The following is an 18,817-nucleotide window of genomic DNA, read 5'->3' as shown; positions in this document are numbered from 1 at the left end:
TGCACCATTTTTCGATTTCGAAGTATGAAAAAAATTTGAGAGGAAAAAATTTTTTTTTTGATTGCCATAAGAAACACTACTTTTTTTATTGAATTAAAAAACTTAGTCAAGGCAATGCTGGTTCGCCACAATGTAAAAGGAGATCTCAGCTTTGTAATGTGTACATAAAAAAACACCATAAAAACTTACCTACTCATAGTGTTGTATAAATTACTATAAAATATTGCACTATGGTCAACTTCGAACAAAAGCTTCGACTTTTTTGACGTGTAATGTGCTTTGACTTAATTATGCATATAGTTTGGTGAGGTTTATGGTTAGTGATAACAAAAAAAATGTATAAAAAAATGTTAAATAATATAATATATTTGAAAATATAGTAATTAGTCATGTTTATAGTGATTGATAAAATGTCGCGTGTGCATAATAATCATAGATTATTCATTTAAAATGAGTTTAATAATTCGAAAATAAATAGGTGTATATTAATACGTTGTAAAAGAGTGTTCGTCAATTTTTTTTGAAGAACGATTCTATTATTTACTTCCAAGGATAAATACTAAATCAGTAGCACACATTTAAGCAAAAAAATTCTTTGATTCTCATAAAGAAGTTGTAAAGTCACTTTTCTAACAATAATTTAATAAAAATAAATAATAAGTATATATAAAATGCGTATAATCTCATTAGATTGTTTAGTTTGACTCTCGTACTACTAAATTACATGTAGAGTATAGGTCCGAAACTTTACTTTTTTCGCGATAGTGCCTTTAACGTGAAAGGAATATCAACTTATATACCGGTTATAATCATGTAAAGCGCCTTTTTTTACGATTTTTACATTATTCCCCGTATTTGTACTCGATGAAAATAACGATGAATACGAAAAATACTTAAATAATTATTAAAGAAAACGGTAATTTGAGCTTTATATTTTCTGCAAAAGGAAAACGACAGCGCTATACTAATTGATGAGGTTTTTTGAAAATAACGACCAATACGACGAGATTTTTACTTTTTTTTGTGTATTTGTTAATGCAAATTTACACAAGAACTTCGGTCACGTTTTCTCTAAATTGTTTGTAAAAAATCAACCGTCGCTTCTTGCAACGCAGCTTTATTTTTATACGAATTATTGTATTTATATTTGTAATTAGAAATTTTTCAACGAAATTGATGAGAATAATTGTTTGTAAAGTACCTGAAATATTTTCAAGTATCGTTGAACGTAGTAATTGCATCTATATTATAATGAAGCTTCTATTTGTATGGGCATATACTGAGGATTTGTAATTTTAATTGAAGCAATAAAGTTGCGAGATGATCTGACCGAAGTTTTTCTGTTTCTATAAAATAGAATTGAAACAACAAATCAAACAGAGACTCTAATTACAGAGCACAGCAATGACGAAGTGCAAAAAATAATGCAAAACTCAGTGTAAAGTTAAGATAAATAATTTAAAAACAAATAAAACTGATGTCGATAGCTAAAAAATAATATGATATTGTACCGAACACTCGCAAATTGTGCACTGCAATCGTCATCCATGTAAATATTTATTTATATGTAGTTAATAAACGAAAATTAGGTTAATTAGTTTATAAATGAATAATAGTTCCGAAGTATGAATGAAAAATCCAAAAATATGTATGATTTAGGCTGATTAATTATTCTGTACATCGATGCGTTACGATGAAGTTGTGATACGCGATTGATTGACAAAAATGTGTCGATGAATCAATGAAAATGGGAATTATGAACATTTATTATGAATGATAATCTGTAACATGTGTCTAATTTTGGATCTTGTGTATGTGTATAATATAATTAAAAATTTTAAAGTTTGTGAATATAAAATAAAAGCCAAAAAAACGCAAAACAGTTGATTTTATTCATTTAATCTTTTCACCATGTTTGTTTGTAATCATTAAACAAGAAAATGAAAAAATTCACTTGATTAAAATGATAATTTAATTATGAAACAAATTTTACTGATAAAAATAATGAAGAACTCAAAAAACCTTTTTCCCGCATAAAAAAATTTAGTAAGCAATGGATTATAAGATTCAAAGACGATTTTTCATGGAATGTATTTTTTTCAATTTACATGATTCTTACAACATCTATGAACTACTTTTATAATTATACACTCGTGCTGCGATTTAATATTTATTATATTCAGTATGATAATTTGTTGCATTAATAAAAGTCACTCATACAAATTTAAAAAAAGAATTGTTTACTACAAGTTTTTGGAGAAAAAAAATCGATGTACCCGAAAACTATAGAAGAAATTTCCTTTTTAAGCCGCACTTTTGTAAATCAAAAGAATCAGCTTTATTTTTTTATTTTATTCATCTTTATAAAAATTACTTTTATTTTACGAATTCAACATTCCTCTATAGGGCAAGTTTTGAGAAACATTTCTTTAGTCACAAATCAGACTTTTCAATGAGTTTCACAGTGAGTGTGGAGTTATTATAAATATATTTAACCCCGTGTAACTATTAAACTTTTGACTACTAATCTTATCATTGGAAAACGGTGTGAAATTTGTCATGGGCACGAAAAGAAGACTACTCTGAGGGAATAATGGCAACCCGATCATACACAAAAGTCACCATATGGTAAAAAAAAATTTCACCTCGAAGTTTTTTTTTCAGCTTTGTACTTTTATTTTTTATTATTTTTCCGATTTAAAATTTCAAAATGCAACGAGAATTAAAATATAAATATCATAAATAGTATCTTTAGACACAATCATCCATTCAAAAGTAAATCTTGAATCTGCGGAAGATTCGTCGAAGCTCGCGCTCCGGAATCCGGCGGCCAAGTCTGGGTGGAAATTTAGGTTGCGAGTTGTCTTGCTGCTGCTGTTGGCCATCCGTGGCATCATCGATATCGAGCTTATTGTCGAGCCGCTCGAGAAAACTATGGGCCAGCTGCATCCCTACGAGACGATCCTCGAGCTCTCGACCCAAACGCGGGGTGAAGGGTGGCTCTCGGGGATATTCATTTTTGCTCATGCCGTCCCGCAACGATGGACTCTGCGCTTCCGTCTCGGCTGGTTAGGCAAAAGAAGTTTACTTTTCAATTTCGATTCAAGGGGTGGATAGAATAGATGCTCACCTGGTACAGTGATGATGCCCCAAGAGGGTCGCTCCGCGGCGAGTATCTCGCTGAGTTGTTGGATTTTCTTATCGGAGACGCTCGACGAGGGCAGCTGCAGCAGCTTGTCCTCGGCTTGGCCGCCGGAGCGTCGTCTCCTGCCTAACCTCGGGCCGAACCACATGCCACCGAGCTGGCTGGCCGAGTTTTGGGTCAGACATTGGCCAGCCGCGCAGGGGTCCGATGCTTCGGCGTGCATGCGCTCCACTCGAGGACCTTCGATTGCCTCTTGACCAGATGGACTGTCTGTAGTTGTTAACTCTTTTTATGAATATTTTTCACATTACTTTGAGCATTGTTTATTCGGTTGAAATTATAAACCTATTATATCATCAAAATTATACGATCTTCAACAATAATCAAAATAACATTCGGTCAAATCACAGACTCTTTCTTATAATTTATGATTTATGAGCGAACGTAAAAAATCACAAACGAGAAATCTTCATGAAGTAGCAGAGACGTGTGCTAAATCAAGTTTATGATATTTGATCGCGTTCATTTGTGTCGAATAAATTCAATGTTTCCAATTTCAGCAATTCGTTTCATCATTCAAATATGACCATCCCGCGCTCGAATAATATTGCCTCACTCGTGGGTGTGTCTGTCCGCGCGACTCTCTATGCTGCGTGTCTCGTGAATCTACTAATGTATACACAGCCACAAATTATGTGTCCGGCTATTTCTGGCGTTTATATAGCTCCGATCAGACCCCTCAGAGTCGTTAGTTATATTTTTGGGGGTTGGCCTTTGGTATACCTATACGTGCGAGAGTATAAAAATATATTAAAATTCGCTTCTTTTTTGCTCATGCTTTCCTGCTTATTGAAAGCTCTTTTAACAAAGTCCCGAAATTTCATCGAGCTTTCACGAAAGCTCTCGCGAGTGAGCTTCTGCGTCGCTCGCTCAAATGAAGCTTAAAAGAAAAAGTAGAACCTGAATGAAACTTTATTAAATGTTTGATTTCTTGCAGTACATGTGAGACTCCAACATATTCTAATAGTATTTTTAATGCTAGTATCACCATAATTTGTTACTATAAGGAAAAAATGCAATAATGTAAGAAACTGAGGTGGTTGATTTACCGTATTGAGCGCTGACCGTGTCCACGACGATGGCGCTCATGAAAAGTGCCGATGCGATAATCGTGGTCGTGCGTATTCTAACTCTGTACATGATGTCGAAGCACTTGAAGAAAACCTCGGGTCAACTTTTTTTCTCGTATCTCAGCACAAACAATAAAATCAACACAGTCGTCAACGTTCGAGGACCCGTACTCGTCTCCTTCGATTCGAGTCCCGATCGAGAGCTTTTATACCTTCGCCCGGGAGCTTTGCTTGATCCCGCGCGATGGAAATTCCGTCACGCTTTCCCGTGTACGCGATTTGTATCAATTACCCGGATGACTCAATACGCCACTTTTTCTTTAGTCCCGCGTCGTGCGTCGTAGTGTGTGGCTGTTTCCATGCAAATCCTTCGGTGTCTTTCCTCTACGTTCTTTGACACCTACACGCGTCTTGACTTGCGAGCTTTCGCGCTCCCTTTCACTTTATTTCATTTACCCACTTTTCCATCCTACGGCGTCGTATCCCTTACCTTCCTGCTGTGGCTTCGACACTTTTTCTTTTTTAAGAAAGTAATGGAGCGTATAATTTGCAAATATCGCAAAGTTTTACATATTATTAGAAATTCGTATTTAGATGCGAGTGATTTTAGTTTCGTGAATTTAAAATTTTCGATGAAACTTATTCGAAACTCAGTTTTTTTTTAATCGAAACTTTAGTCTGTTCATTGATCTTCAATTTGGACTTTATCAGCAACTTTTCACATTCGACACTACAACTTATACAATCTCGGACATTGTACATGAGTCATATGAGTTCGCTGCACGTGTATTGTGGTGCGCGCCATGCATGTATAGATATCGATTAAGAATACAAGACAGCTGTTGTACTACGCGTAATAATATATAACATATATCTATTATATATGACATACTTTAAACCTCTTACGGGGGTCGTTTTATTAATGTAGCTCTAAATCCACATGCTATCCTGATTCGATAAAGCTCATTTGTCAGGACTTTTGACTCAAATTGAGCGTCGGTGACGTTGATCTATGTGCGCATGATAAAAGAAAAACTTTTGAACAATTTACCATAAATTTTCATGTCACTGGTGTTTAATGAAATTGTAAACAACCTTATACATTCGATGTTTGTTTAAATTTTTTAAATTCATTAATCTTTTTCTAAAAAAACTGTTCATTATAATTATATAGCCGTTTATCATCATTGTTCTGGAAGTTCCCTTTTCAAAAGCTTGAATCGTGCTTTAACCTTTTCTATTTCTACTTTAAGGATTTTTTTAAACAATTGTATGTTCAGTTGTTGCTAAAAAAATATATTGTTTTTAATTAAGTGTTTAGTTCTTGTAATGCATAATAACAAAATTATATTAAGCCGCGCGTTGATGCTACTGGAGTCAAGCAAGCTTTATGAACAAGCTCTATGAGTAAGCTTAACTATGAGTTTTCAAACATGAGCTTTTGTAGATCAGAGAAGCATGAAAATTTCAGAGGTATATTAAAAGTTGCCGTACCCCCCGGTAAAACTATGATATCTATTTTCACTCTAGAAGGAGGGGAATCACAAACTATACCAGTACATTGCTTAATGATCTAATTTTAGATATATACCTATGTATTTGTGTAGCGAGAGTCGAGTCTTGGTCAGCTCTACACACAGTCGGAAATTCTTGAGTGCTCAAACATACCAATGCAAATAATATCAATGAAATGTTTTTTGCTTTAATACTTTTTATTGCCATTATTCAATCCGATAAAAATAATATCATTTCCTTTTCAATTTTCTAATTTCTAATCAATTAGTTGCGTAATTCCCAATTTCCATCGACAATAATAAATCAGCTACATTGGAAAGAAATCATTACGATATTTTAAACGTGCAATGCGAGGACTCGATGTACCGATGTGTAAATAGTCCAATCGATACTCGTGATCGTATGGCCATCAGAGAGCACAGCGTGCGATAGACGAAAAATCCAAGCCATTCGGGAGCCAGCGCGTCACGCCGTATCTCTGAGATCCCCTCCTCGTTTGCGGCATGCTAGCGGGCGTGAAAATAGGTATACATCACACCACAGCCACCGTCGCCGCTGCCACCGCCGCTGTTGGGGTAACTCCGAGCGAGGCTAGACCGCATTATCTCTTGATTTTCATGTGCCTCTGCTCGGTGAAAGCTGCTATTTCAAAGCTCGGCAAAGTTAGCACTAGTTTTCACGCGAAGCTTTCTAAGTGCCTTTCACGCTCGAGCACGTCTGTTTGTGTGCTTTTCACGCAAACATTCAACAATTTGCAATTTTTCAAAAAAATATTAATCAACTGTGCATTTGGAAAACGTCCTAGGCATACTGGACGTAAATATTTTGATTTTCTTCGGGTTATTTCAATTTCCTTCGTGAAAATTTTCATCGTGATTTTTCGAAATCAACACATTAGAGAAATCAGCTTTCCTAGAGCAATAAAATGTCGAACGTCAAATTATAGACGGATTTACGCAGAACAAAGCGTTTCTACGAAGACATTGAGATGAGCAGTCTTAATGATTAATTAAACTCTCGGCAATTTTCTCTACGAGTCCTTAAAGCTTTATTCGTCTAGACGAGATAGCCGAGCTAATTGAAGAACGTCTGCAGTCAGTTGTTCCGTTTATACGTTTTTATAAATGATCGAGTACGAAACGAGCCAGCTCATGAGTTCTAAGTTCTATCATTGTATTTGCAAAATCGTTAAAGATTACATCGTTGAAAGAAAATAATTTTGAATACCAGTCAACATACGTTTTTGAACTCAAAATCATTGTTGTCATTGCATATTTACATCGAAATCCGCAATGACCATTCGCATCTACGAATTCGACACTCGAGCAAGTGCAATCTTATCTATAGCGGGTGCGTCAAAGGGTACAAACGCGAAAAAAGCTCGCAATGCTACAAGCAATCGCTGCGTATAAGCCTGCGCTAGGCGCGCGAGTACTTTTTTGCCTCGTTCGGTGGATTACTCTTTCTAGACTAGCTTCACCCTCGTCATGACCTCCCCGTATCGCGAAGCGCTCAGTACGCCCACGCGCGGATGAGTCACACTCCATCGTGCAGTGTACACGCGTATGTGCCTACTCGATATAATACCTAATATATACATACCTATATAGAAGCGGACGGATGGACGGACGGACGGGACGGGCGGCTCAGCCTTTAACGCACATGCGCGTACGTATAGCGGGCGCGGGGACCCAGGCAGGCGGCCGAGGGAGCAAATATAGATCGAAAGCGCGCTATATATATCGCGCAAGAGCACAGTGGTGGGTGTACGGAGTAATGCGAAATCGCACGCGTTATATATGTAGCAGTAGATAGCTGGTAGTATCGTAGGGCAGCTCTGCGAGAATTTTGGACTCCTGATAGATTGTCGCTCGCCGAGCGCTGTGCCACGCGCGTCATCTCCGCTTCTCTCTCTCTTTCGCGAGTGTACCTACGCGCGATAGCCTTTTTCTCTCTCTCTCTCTCTCTCTCTCTCTCTCTCTCTTGTTCTCTCCCTCGATCTTACGTATCGCGCGGCAGATGTGTACGACGATTTCATGCAGCAACGCTGCGAGTGGATTATTCGTCGGCCGTGCCGTAGTGGACTTTTTCTTACGTACATGCACGTATAACGTAAGCGGCTCCTCGTCCTTCTCCGCTGCACTCCTCCTTCGCTCGCGACTGTCACCGTATCGCGTCGCGGGTATACATGGGCACACCGTTGCTCGCTGTGTTGTACGTATAAGCGCGCGCGCGCACTCGAGAGCGCATTATCGGCAGAAACTTTTATGCTTTCGGCACACTTGTGCTTGCTGGTAAAAGTCCGAGCAGGCGAACAGAAGCTCCTCGTTGGTCGTGCCGCGAGGTGGGCCTACAACGAGAGAGAGAGAGAGAGCTATGTAGTCGACCACCCACCCACCCACCCACTCCCCCTCACGCAAGCACGAGAGGGGGCTGCCGCAAGCTCGAGCTTGTTCGCTGCTGATGTTACCTCGGTAAGGGCTGTATCGACAAAAGCCTCGACATATTATAATCCCCCCGCCACTCTGTTGTGTCATTGCTGAGCGCGATACAGCTTATACGCAATATTGTACACAACTGCTGCTGCTGCTATATCGCAAGCTCGGCTCGACTACGCGACGGTGAAGCTCTCTCTCTCTCTCTCACCCTCAGCCAGTTGCTTTTTCGCTAGATAGATATAGCTATACATACATATAGCCACGCGCAGAGCGAAAGTAGAAAGCTGCGCAGTGCGATCGGGCAGGGCGCCACCTGCGCTATACGCAGCTACATGCAGCTATGCTGACATTTCCACCCAATATTTACGGAACAACGTGACGAAGACTGACACCGATGTTACATGCGTCGATGCTGGCACGATTATTTTTATTATTACTAATCGTTTACACTAATTTCCTAATTCACACACTATGATCGATCGTCAAGCGGACGAGAGCTCAAAGTATAATAAAAGCTAACGAATCGTGAATCGTAAATATCAACAATGTGAATCAATTGCGAAACGTCACTCGTAATCAACGAAAGCAGAGGAAAATCTCCGTGTAAACTAATTGTCATTGCCTATGTTTACCTTTTCGGGTTAGCTGAGTCGATGGAATGTTTATAAGAAAATACACTTATCTCGATTCGATCGGTGGTATGACGAACTGATTCTCGCGGGGATTTTCATTTCGATACGCGGAAAAAGGACGGAAAGGCTACGCGCGTTTTTGCGCGCTTTTAACAGTGATACGATTTCGCGTGCCCAAACATCGTAAAACGCAACTGTTGGCGCAAAAAACATTATAGCCTTCGACCTTACAAAGATAACGATTTTTTTCGCGAGCGATCACGCCACGTAAGTTATAATTTCTATCGACGATCTCGTCGTTCGTCGCGTAAGCCGCTGCTGATTCTACTTCTCGTTTGACACTATGTACGTAATTATGTTTATTTATGCGCGCGTCGAGAAAAAGGAGCAAAAAATTTCATCGAATAAATAAAACCATCAGCGAGCGAGTCGAGAGAGAGAGCGAGAGAGAAAAATTGTAACCGGCCGATACTTGACTCCCGAGAAAACAAATATTCTCTTCATAGCATTTTTTTCTCATGTATGCTCCCTGCGTGCGTTTAGCGTACTGTAATCGCGCTGACGCCTCTTTTCACGCGCATATTGAAGTGCTTATAAACGACACACAAGAGCTTTGTCATTTCTCTCTGCGATACTATTATTTTATTTTCTCTGTTTGAGATATTCGCTATTTTATTCGATGCCAACGATGGTATTATACAGTTGATGCAAATTCTTATCTGCGAGCTTATTTAATGCAATCGATGTACAACAATCCACTCGAATTCCACATGAGATTATTAACAATGGCGCGGAATTTCTCTTAGATCGGTGAATCGACTTCCGTCAGGGGCATAAACACTCGCCACGGCATGATCAAAAATAAACGATCCGCGTATTTATTATACGAAGTAAAGAGAGTATCGAACTCGTGGCCCAATGATCCTCGTTAAAACTTGATGTACGCGCGCGAGCAAAGGGTTTTTGTATACGTGTGTGCTCGTAGATCCGTTGAATGATATCTGGACTGCGTCATCTACACGCGAATATAAATTCCAAAGACACTCGTGGGCTCGCCGACGTGTCGCCTCGTCTTTTCGCACTTACTGCTTATATAATGCGGAATAAAAAAAGTATTTATCGTTTACCATGTTAATAGTAAATTGAAGCGCGTTAGTACGAGTTCGAAATCCTAAATATCCCCGACGACGGATTTACAATACAACTACGGGTATCTTTTGCTCCTATGCGGGATTTTTATTTTGCGTAATTAACATCAATTAAGTTGAAGCTTACATAGGAAAAAAATTGTGGCTTTTTGTAACGTATAAATTGGCGCGGTGCAAAGTACGTTTGTGCAAACACGATCGTTCCGTAGGAATTTCCGCGTACAAATAGACTCGAGCGACGGGGCCAAATAACAAAGTGCAATATGTATGCGCAGGCAGCTGTAGCAGCGGCGCGTCGCTGGATCGAGCTTTTCTTTGGTTCTTCAAACGCTTGTTACGCGCTTGTATAGGCTCCGCCCCGAGCGCGCACGCCGCTTTCAACCAATTTCCTTTCACCGACCTCTGAGCTCTCGACGCCATACTCCCGTTTCTATATATCTATCTGGCTATGTGGCTGCGGCGGCCATAGTACGATGCGCCTCTCGAGTGCAAAAACCTTTAGCTTTCCTCGCTTCCATCGCGTTTTTCTCTCGCCCAGCCGCGAGTCTTTTGTTCGTTCTTTTTCTCTTCAAAATCGTGCAACGCGAACGAGGATAAAAATAATTGCGATAAAGAGGAGAAAATCTCGCCGTGGAGCAATTATTGCGCTGTACACGAGCGGCACGAGGAATAATTGTTTTAAAAATTATTTTCTCGTCGTTGAGCTTTTGCGCGTATAATAATGTATCGATTGCAAGCGAGAGTCACACGTACACAAAGTGCACAAAACCCTCGTGTAAACACAATCATTCGCGATGAACGTCATAAATAAGCAGCTCAAATCTAAATTATACACTTCGCACCCGGGCAAATCGCACGCATTACATCTTATTATAATTTTTACGAGTATTTATCAAACCTACGATATTTATTATTATTTATTCGTTTCTTGTCCTTGAGCGAGTATAAGTGACATTGATTCATGATGTTGCGATCGTTGTAACGAGCTGTTGTGCGTGCATATATAATAACGTTTATCAGAGTTATTCAAAAATTTTTCACAATTTTTATTACCACATACAATGCACGTGTCGCGGAAATTCGAGTGCACGTCGTGGAACGCTCATCGATCGATCATGAATAGCCGAATGATGATTCGATTTCCGCAGTTGACACGGCGGGGGCGGAGGTTTACAGATATTTGTATCAAAAAAAAAAAAAAATCGAGTCGCGCGATGTAAAAACTTCCTATTACTTCTGTCGCTCACATAATATACTAGTGTGTAGCAGCGTGTCGTATGAACGAGGAAAGAGCCCGAGTCGTGAAATACAGCTGCATACATCGAACTTCACAAGGAAGCGTCGGTTGGTTTGTCGATCTAGAATAAGGCGGCTATCGCTTCGAAATTATTTTTACATACATAATTTAATAAGTGAATGTATTAATATATAAAAATAGCTTAATTCGTTACTATGCAATGACCTTAAATATCGCTAGTTATGCAATGGAAAAAACAAAATGTTCCGAGTCAATCGGACAAATACACAGTTTGCCGTCGGATATGATCCTGAATTTTTGTAATTTGATCCTTGAGTTCAGTTCAAAGGTTTAAAATTTCCTAGAGAAAGGAAAGTCAGAACGCACCTTTTCGCACCATCATAAATTCATCAATGCTGAACGAAACTTGATTGTAATACGTACAGTCTGAGTAAATTAAACGTGATACCCGATGATTGTATTAAGAAAAAACTGATCTTACCGTACTTACAATCCTTTACAGCGCGTTATGGTGTGGATCAAATTGATCGAGGAGGTTAAATGATTGAGTCTCAAAAAGCCATGGATCGCTGTTAAATTCATATCGTAAATAATTTTATTCTAAATAATAATTTTACTATATTATAGTATGTACAATGTATTTATAAAATTTTTACAATATTCATTAGATGTATGCCGAAAAAGAATATAACGCCATAATTATATTTAAAATCAATTTACAATCGCCTTCTTTTTATCGAACTATTCATACTGCTTTGGTATTTTGTTTCAATGAGATAACTTACATCGATAGTAATCACACATATTTACTCGCTAAACAATGATAAAAATTGCTATTCATTAAAAGTATTCGGTAATTTTCAAGTGACCGCGACACTTTCAATGAAAATAATAATAATAATAAAAAATGCGACACGCAGCCCGAATTCGTGACTATTATTTTTCATATAATATTCACGATGCGTCGTTGCATTATTATAACATCGTATTTACAACAGCTTACAATAATTATGAACATTCTCATGATATATGAATTTTACAAATTTATATACCATGAGTACACATGAGTATTATTTTGCATCACCTTTCCCACTTACTTATAATGGACATGAAAACGTCTCATAAGTACGATCGAAAAAGAAAAACGGCAGATTTCGCGCGTATGAACAAGTTCGTCAACGAGATTCTCACTGCATTTGGAGAGCAGTCGCGTCGAGCTCCAACGCCCACATCTGCTGCGGCCAGCCCGTCCGGCCCTTGGTCTTGGCCGCCGTCTGATCTTGGCTGCACAGCGCGCTCATCATCATCCTCGAGTCGTTCTGCGCATAAAAGGCATTTTTCTTGGCTATTCGTTCGTTAAGCGTGCAAAATTTCTTTAGGATGGAATGAGGGGTGTTGGCGCTCACCATGCCGCCGCCGCAGTGCGCCGAGGAATTTTTGCTCCTCCTGCTGCTGCTGCTGAGCAGATCGGCCCTGAAGCTCTGGGGCTCCTCGCCCTCCTCGCTGCTCAGCACGTTCATCAGATGGGCGATGTAGCTCGCGGCCAGTCTCAGCGTCTTGATCTTGGAGAGCTTCGTGTCCGTCGGCACGTTGGGTATGCAGTCGCGCAGATCGGCGAAGGCGTTGTTGATGCTCTGCGTGCGCCGACGCTCCTTCTTGTTGGCGGTGTTGCGCCGCTTCGGCCGGATTATCACGCTACCGCTGCTCGTCGTCATGGTGGCCGTGTTGGGTGTCGGCGGGCAGCCCAAGCCTCCGCCGCTGTTCAGGTGCTCCTCTTGCAGCATCGCCGCGACGCTCTGGGTCTGTGCTTCCTGATGTTGTTGCGTTGCTGCTTGTGCTGCTTGTTGCTGCTGCTGCTGCTGCTGACTTCGATGTGATTGTATTTGACAGTTGATGTCGTAGTGATACGACGTCGATTGTTGAATGGGATTCTGTTGTTGTAACATTGTGTTTGGAGGGTAGGGCATGTGTTGGTGTTGAATTTGATGCTGTGGCTGCTGATGCATGTTTTGCTCTTGATGATGGTGTGGCGGCTGTTGGTAACTGAAATTCGTGTACTGCTCTTGCAAATTTCGCTGAGCTGTACTGACGTTGCACTGGTATTGAGCCGTGTGCAGGTACTTTTGCTGGATCGGCGATACGTCTTGAATGCCGATTTCCTCGATGAGGGGCGGCGTAGAGCCGGATGGACTGCCCGCCGAGCTGCTGCCCGATATGCCCGAGTCCACTGCTCCCCAGTACGACGATCCGCATCCAACATCCATGTCCGCGACACCTGTGCCCAAAGTAAACAAATATACATAATTGTTACAATCGACTAATTTACGCCTGATCATCGGACATTATCGTTTGAATGGATTTAATTACTTTGATTTATTTTTTTTTTCAAGTTTATTAGATCGATGTATCGACGCGATAATTTACGAACGATGCAATATCCGGTCTCGTTCGGAGAAAAAAAATGTAAATGAAAAAGCTCAAAGGGGACATTGGAAACGTCGCAACTGGAGGAAAGGCTCGAAAGAAAGTTGCGGAATTTTTGGGAAGGACAACAGCGTAAAACGCTGACGTACCGTATGGATGCGAAGAGTAGTTGTTGTAGGGCAGCTCATACTGTGGATAATAATCGGCCTGAGTCTCGTATCCACCCATAGTCTATGATTTCAGCACAAATGTACACACGTTAAAGGGCAAAATAATCTCGTCGATCACAGCGTCTATTTTTCGCACACACACAAACACACGAATCGATGTATAGTACACAAATTCTTAACAACTCGCTGCACTCGCTCTTTGCTCAACACAATGCTTGCGACAATAATCGGAAAGCACAAACAACTCTCGCACTACTGGCACACGGTAAAAAGTCAACAAAATAACGAGGAGCCGCTGCTACTTGAATCGGGGTAAAAAAATCGCGCGCGACCCGATCGATTATCGAAGCTGATTAGCTCTCGTCAAGACGCGCTTGGATCGGAGTCTCGTTAACAAATGTCATCGTTTCGATCTCGGAATCGGCTCGCAAGGCTCTGCCTCCTTTTCGGGGCGTGGCTTAAAGCTTCGCAAGTATCGCTCTCTCTTTTGCGAAAACCCCACTACTTTTGGGGATATAGCCGCGCTCGCTATACTACGTAGTACCTCGAGCATTGTACGCTCCCATGAACATCTCTCTTCCTCGTTCTCTTACGATGTACCCACGAGCACGCGCGAGAGAGATGTAATTCAATTAGAGTATAATATAGAGCGGGACGCGGAGAAAGAGAGGCGAGCGATACGCTTTTATCCCCGCTCCTCTCTCTCTCTCGTCTCACTTCTCTCTGTATTATAGTGGAGGCTTTTATTAATAAATGGTCTTGCGGTTTTCGTTGTGGTGGTGGCTGCGGTGGCGACGGCCATGAGATATATCAACCTATCCGCCTATCGAGTGAACATTTCTGTGTGCGCGAGGTGACGAGCTTTTCGCGCGATGTCGATCCACGCGTCAGCCTGAAAATTCACCATTGCTTTATAAAATGTGAAAAAAGTTAACTTTTCGTCAAAATCGAAGTTTCCTCGTTAAGTTAATGTCCACTTGTAGAGGCAAAGTACGGATAGAATACGACGTGCGTAAAGGACAATCAACGTAAAGTTCGGGCGAGCCGCACATAGATTTTCTATAATAAAGACGTGGCCCCGGGTTCTGGCTTGTGTCAAGGGCTGCTTCCACGCGATCCACGAAGCGAGACTTTATGCTCGGGCGCGCGATATCGTGCAGCGCGTTATGGAGCACTTACACCGCTACCTATACCTGCCCTGCTTTGAGATATTTATCGTTATAGCGCGTAGTACAAGACACGTTCGTAAATCATCGTGCGAAAACCGTGTACAATTTTTGAAAAAGTTTCAACGCTTCGACGAGCATTTAGAAAAGCTGCACAGCCTCGGCGAGCTGTTTTTCGGGAATGCTCGTGCCGCTCGCGGTCACATATAAATTAAAGCGGATCTGTGCACGAGTGTTAATTGACCTCGTGCTTTCCCACAGCTTTTCTCGCTGTGTTGATCGTGATTAGTCTCAAAAAGCCGCGAAACATATCAAAACATCGTCCATTAAAAAGCTCATTTTGTGGTTAATCGTCTCCGAATGATTAATGAGCCTATAGTCTCTTCGAGTCTCTTGAAAAAAGTGTCCCCCCATTGAAAGGTCTCGTTAATATATTAAACCGCAGCGGCACGAGCGCAGAACAGTTTCCCATGTGCCGAGGTATAATCTAGCGGCAGCAAGTGGCTACTGGATCACAATGTAAAACTTCACTGTCAACGAGCGGTTTAGTCTTGCCTGTGTGGGACTTTTTTCGAAGAATAAACGCATGTATATTACACGCGAGCCAAGATGATGTACGATCGCTCGCGCGAGTAATTTCGGAAACCCCTTCGGTTATTCGCCAAGTGGCTCGTTGTATATACGATATATTATACATATCGCGTCGACTCGCGCGCGCGAGGCGACCGACGGGCCACTTGAGATGTCTTCCCCCGTCTATTTTTTTTTTGAGATGACTCGCTTTGATTTTCCACCAATATCTGTACATGGATATGCAAGAATAAGGTTTATTAATTAATTGAGTGGATCACAAATAATGATCCTGAATGATCATCCATGTATTTCAGAAACTCACTCTAGGATATACGTGTATACGCGCGTACTATCTAAGTCATATCGATTTAAATGCCCCACTAGATCTTCGCTTATCGAAATATCGAGTGGGACGTCTGGTTACTTTAATCCTTGTCCCGTTCACAAAAGGGTAAAATACTTTTAACATTGAAGATTCCAGCTCTTTATCTCGATATTTTTCGAGAGCGCTTCCTAAGCGTACTATTACGCGCCCGACGTATATAAGCTTTTAACGATGATGCCGTAATTAGCGGGCTTTTACGACGGTAAATTGCGTCTTCCGGTATAATAGGTACGAGAAATTCGTATGAATTCAAACGTCTTAAACAGACAAATTACGGTTTCTGTAACTATCGTGCTCTGTGGTCGCGTAAACATGTAAGTTTATGTCAATTTCGGTTGCAAGAGTGTACTTGATACTAATAATGTTAGTAGATATGAATAGGTGCATAATAACCTGGGGTATAAAAAAGACTTAATAATAAAATGATATTGATGATTGGTTGTAAAATGTAGGATTTGATTTTGAAAACATTTAAAAAATATTGACGAAATAGACTATAATAAACAACATTTTTACTTTTAATCCTTGTTAAATCATTTAAAAACGAAGGGGATTGATTCATGGGTACCATTTTTACACTACATCATAAATATCCGTCAGACTATTAGCTTAATTAGCTTTTAAGTCGTGTTATCTGGTTGCATAAATGTGCAGAAATATTTTAATCCGATTATTTAATTGAGGTGTATCAATTTCGCATTATTTTGAGTAAACAAAATTAAAGGGGAAGAAAAATGAGAGGAGCAAAGATACTACGTTACATGCAGGCGTACAGCACATATCTATATGAAAGCTTTAGGGCCATGTGGCTTTTATGAGATATCAAATCGTAATGAACAGTATATACACACATACACATACATACATATATACGCCTTTCTGCTACCTAAATATAGTTTATTACGTTACGGAGTATTAATGGATTTACGCTATTGAAACGTCAAACTTTGCTACAAAGTTATTTGATTAAATTATACATCTCGAGCAATTTTTTATAATAATTAATATTTTTAATGCTATTCTGCAATAATTTTTCCAACGTTAAACCCAAAAGTTTTGAAAAAAATATTTATTTAGTTAAGTGTATTGTGATGCAAAATGCAAATTTAAAAAAAAAGTAATTGAAATTATTATCATGTTATTCGAAGATTCATAATTTATCAAATTAAAAGAATATGTATCTGAAATTCATTTATCTCAATAATCGTATCACAGTTATGAAAAATAAGTATAAAACATCTTTTAATAAAACGTTTTATTATATTGAGACATGTGTCTGCATCGTTCGGTATTTATCGGAAAACATCTTTATTTGTTAAACTAAAAAGCATGACGAACCAGAGTAATACATGCATATTAATACAGTACGTATAAATATTATTTTTTTAGCATTGGTCGATTCAGCCAAACCGTAGAAAAATGTGGAGAAATAACGACATGAAAATTTTATAACTTCTTTAAAATTCGCGAAAAAACGCCAAAGTTTACATAGATGCGTTTCACGTGTCAAACGCCCGTGATTTTAATGCCGACGTAAACGCTCTTTTTCTCCTGGCCACCGAGGAAGATGATTCTTCGGACTGTTATAAGGAAACGTGCGGCGCGCGTACGTTTCGTAGCGGTGCGGCCGAGCGATGCGCCCGGGAGCGTCATTAAAAATTGACGTATCAACATCCGCGCCGATCTTGAGGTTCAAACGATCGTTATTTTAAGTCGCTTTGACGCGCGAGTTTGTTTAATTTTTAAATTTACTGCTTTTGTGTAGGACTCGGAAATTATAAACACGAAACTAGCGCTGAGCCGTAAAATTAGATTTACTGCGTTAATGATTCAAGGAGGAGTGAATCATTGTTTTGAAAATTTGTCTCTCTATGGCGTGTCTTGGTGGGTGGCAATATAGTGACGACGGTGTAGGGACAGCGATTCGGTTTGGGTTGGAATGGAGAAATGTTAACATTTGTTGCAGGCGTATTTTAATGAAATAAACCCTGATGATTATTAGACACTAATTGTGCATTGATAAAACCAAAGCGCGACTGACAAAGAAAATCCGAAAAAATGTAAAAATACGTCGAATAAAAAATCCACTTATCCCCGTGTATATAATTCGAACCACTTGAACAAATCTGTGGCTATGCGCTTATATGTGTTCCCACCAAAAAATAACAAACACAATTGTCCCCCTTCTCTTTCTTAAACTTCGAATGACGGCACTTGAGTGACAGTTAAGACATCGAGCCTATGTTAAAGTTTTTCCATTACATGTCAATCTCCAACTTCTCTTATACGACTACACCTCGATCAAATTTATAGATCCTACATCGTCGACTCGATTAATTTTCTGCTTAAACGACTATGTGTGATTGGAAAACTCATTATGGACTATTCATTGGGTTTGTATATTACAATACCGTTCAAGAGTGGCCGGGCGGGTTACACAAAATTTATACTACGTTCCCTTTTCTCACGCGCGAGCGCGAATATGGACCTTTTGACTCTACGCGCGACGACAGAATGATGAGTCTCTCGGGTATCTTATATAGAGATGACTATATCGCTCGTGCGTATATGTTTATATAAATATATGTAGAGGTGTAGCTTTTTTCTCATGCGCCTCCACGACGATTGAGGCACTTGAAAGTATTCGCCGGACACTTTCGTATAGATACGCACGCGCGACTCGGATCTGCGTGCAAAAAAGCTGGGAATTTTAATATCATATACTCGACTTGAATTTCGGAAATATTTTTTTTGGTAATTATTACGGTTGTAATTTAATATTATAGATGAATATTTTTGCTAGTAAAATTTTCTTTCTACCTTGTATAGAGTG

At 39.8% G+C, this 18,817-nt stretch overlaps 2 protein-coding genes across 4 annotated transcripts; both read right to left on the bottom strand.

Annotated features, from left to right (window-relative positions):
- Window positions 1–2,036: 2,036 nt before the first annotated feature.
- LOC106650891 (PBAN-type neuropeptides-like) lies at window positions 2,037–4,464 on the bottom strand. 2 transcript variants are annotated; one of them, XM_014369145.2, is made up of 3 exons: window positions 4,255–4,464; window positions 3,131–3,430; window positions 2,037–3,065 (listed from the first exon to the last, which is right to left on the bottom strand). In XM_014369145.2, exons 1-3 carry the CDS (start codon window positions 4,343–4,345, stop codon window positions 2,770–2,772), a joined length of 687 nt encoding a protein of 228 aa, XP_014224631.1. In that variant the 5' UTR covers window positions 4,346–4,464; the 3' UTR covers window positions 2,037–2,769. The 2 variants fall into 2 exon arrangements, with proteins under 2 accessions (XP_014224631.1, XP_014224632.1); XM_014369146.2 differs by having other exon boundaries at window positions 2,039–3,065; window positions 3,131–3,415.
- Window positions 4,465–11,846: 7,382 nt separating this feature from the next.
- LOC106650859 (heart- and neural crest derivatives-expressed protein 1-like) lies at window positions 11,847–14,243 on the bottom strand. Of its 2 annotated transcripts, XM_014369093.2 has the most exons (3): window positions 13,840–14,243; window positions 12,673–13,541; window positions 11,847–12,585 (listed from the first exon to the last, which is right to left on the bottom strand). In XM_014369093.2, exons 1-3 carry the CDS (start codon window positions 13,916–13,918, stop codon window positions 12,454–12,456), a joined length of 1,080 nt encoding a protein of 359 aa, XP_014224579.1. In that variant the 5' UTR covers window positions 13,919–14,243; the 3' UTR covers window positions 11,847–12,453. The 2 variants fall into 2 exon arrangements, with proteins under 2 accessions (XP_014224579.1, XP_014224578.1); XM_014369092.2 differs by having other exon boundaries at window positions 11,848–13,541.
- Window positions 14,244–18,817: the final 4,574 nt, after the last annotated feature.

Source organism: Trichogramma pretiosum, unplaced genomic scaffold, assembly GCF_000599845.2.
Source record: "Trichogramma pretiosum strain Unisexual culture from Peru unplaced genomic scaffold, Tpre_2.0 scaffold19, whole genome shotgun sequence".
NCBI lineage: Eukaryota > Metazoa > Arthropoda > Insecta > Hymenoptera > Trichogrammatidae > Trichogramma > Trichogramma pretiosum.
The sequence above is the reverse complement of the archived record's forward strand: the minus strand, read 5'-3'. Positions and strand labels throughout refer to the sequence as shown.

Bases quoted from the DNA above. Each gene is read 5' to 3' on its own strand.
- LOC106650891 (XM_014369145.2), bottom strand. From the start codon at position 4,345: ATGTACAGAGTTAGAATACGCACGACCACGATTATCGCATCGGCACTT. The intron at 3,431-4,254 runs GTAAATCAACCA...ATTCATAAAAAG, and splicing joins CACGGTCAGCGCTCAATACG to AGTTAACAACTACAGACAGT. The intron at 3,066-3,130 runs GTGAGCATCTAT...TTGCCTAACCAG, and splicing joins GGGCATCATCACTGTACCAG to CCGAGACGGAAGCGCAGAGT.
- LOC106650859 (XM_014369092.2), bottom strand. From the start codon at position 13,918: ATGGGTGGATACGAGACTCAGGCCGATTATTATCCACAGTATGAGCTG. The intron at 13,542-13,839 runs GTACGTCAGCGT...CTTTGGGCACAG, and splicing joins CTACTCTTCGCATCCATACG to GTGTCGCGGACATGGATGTT.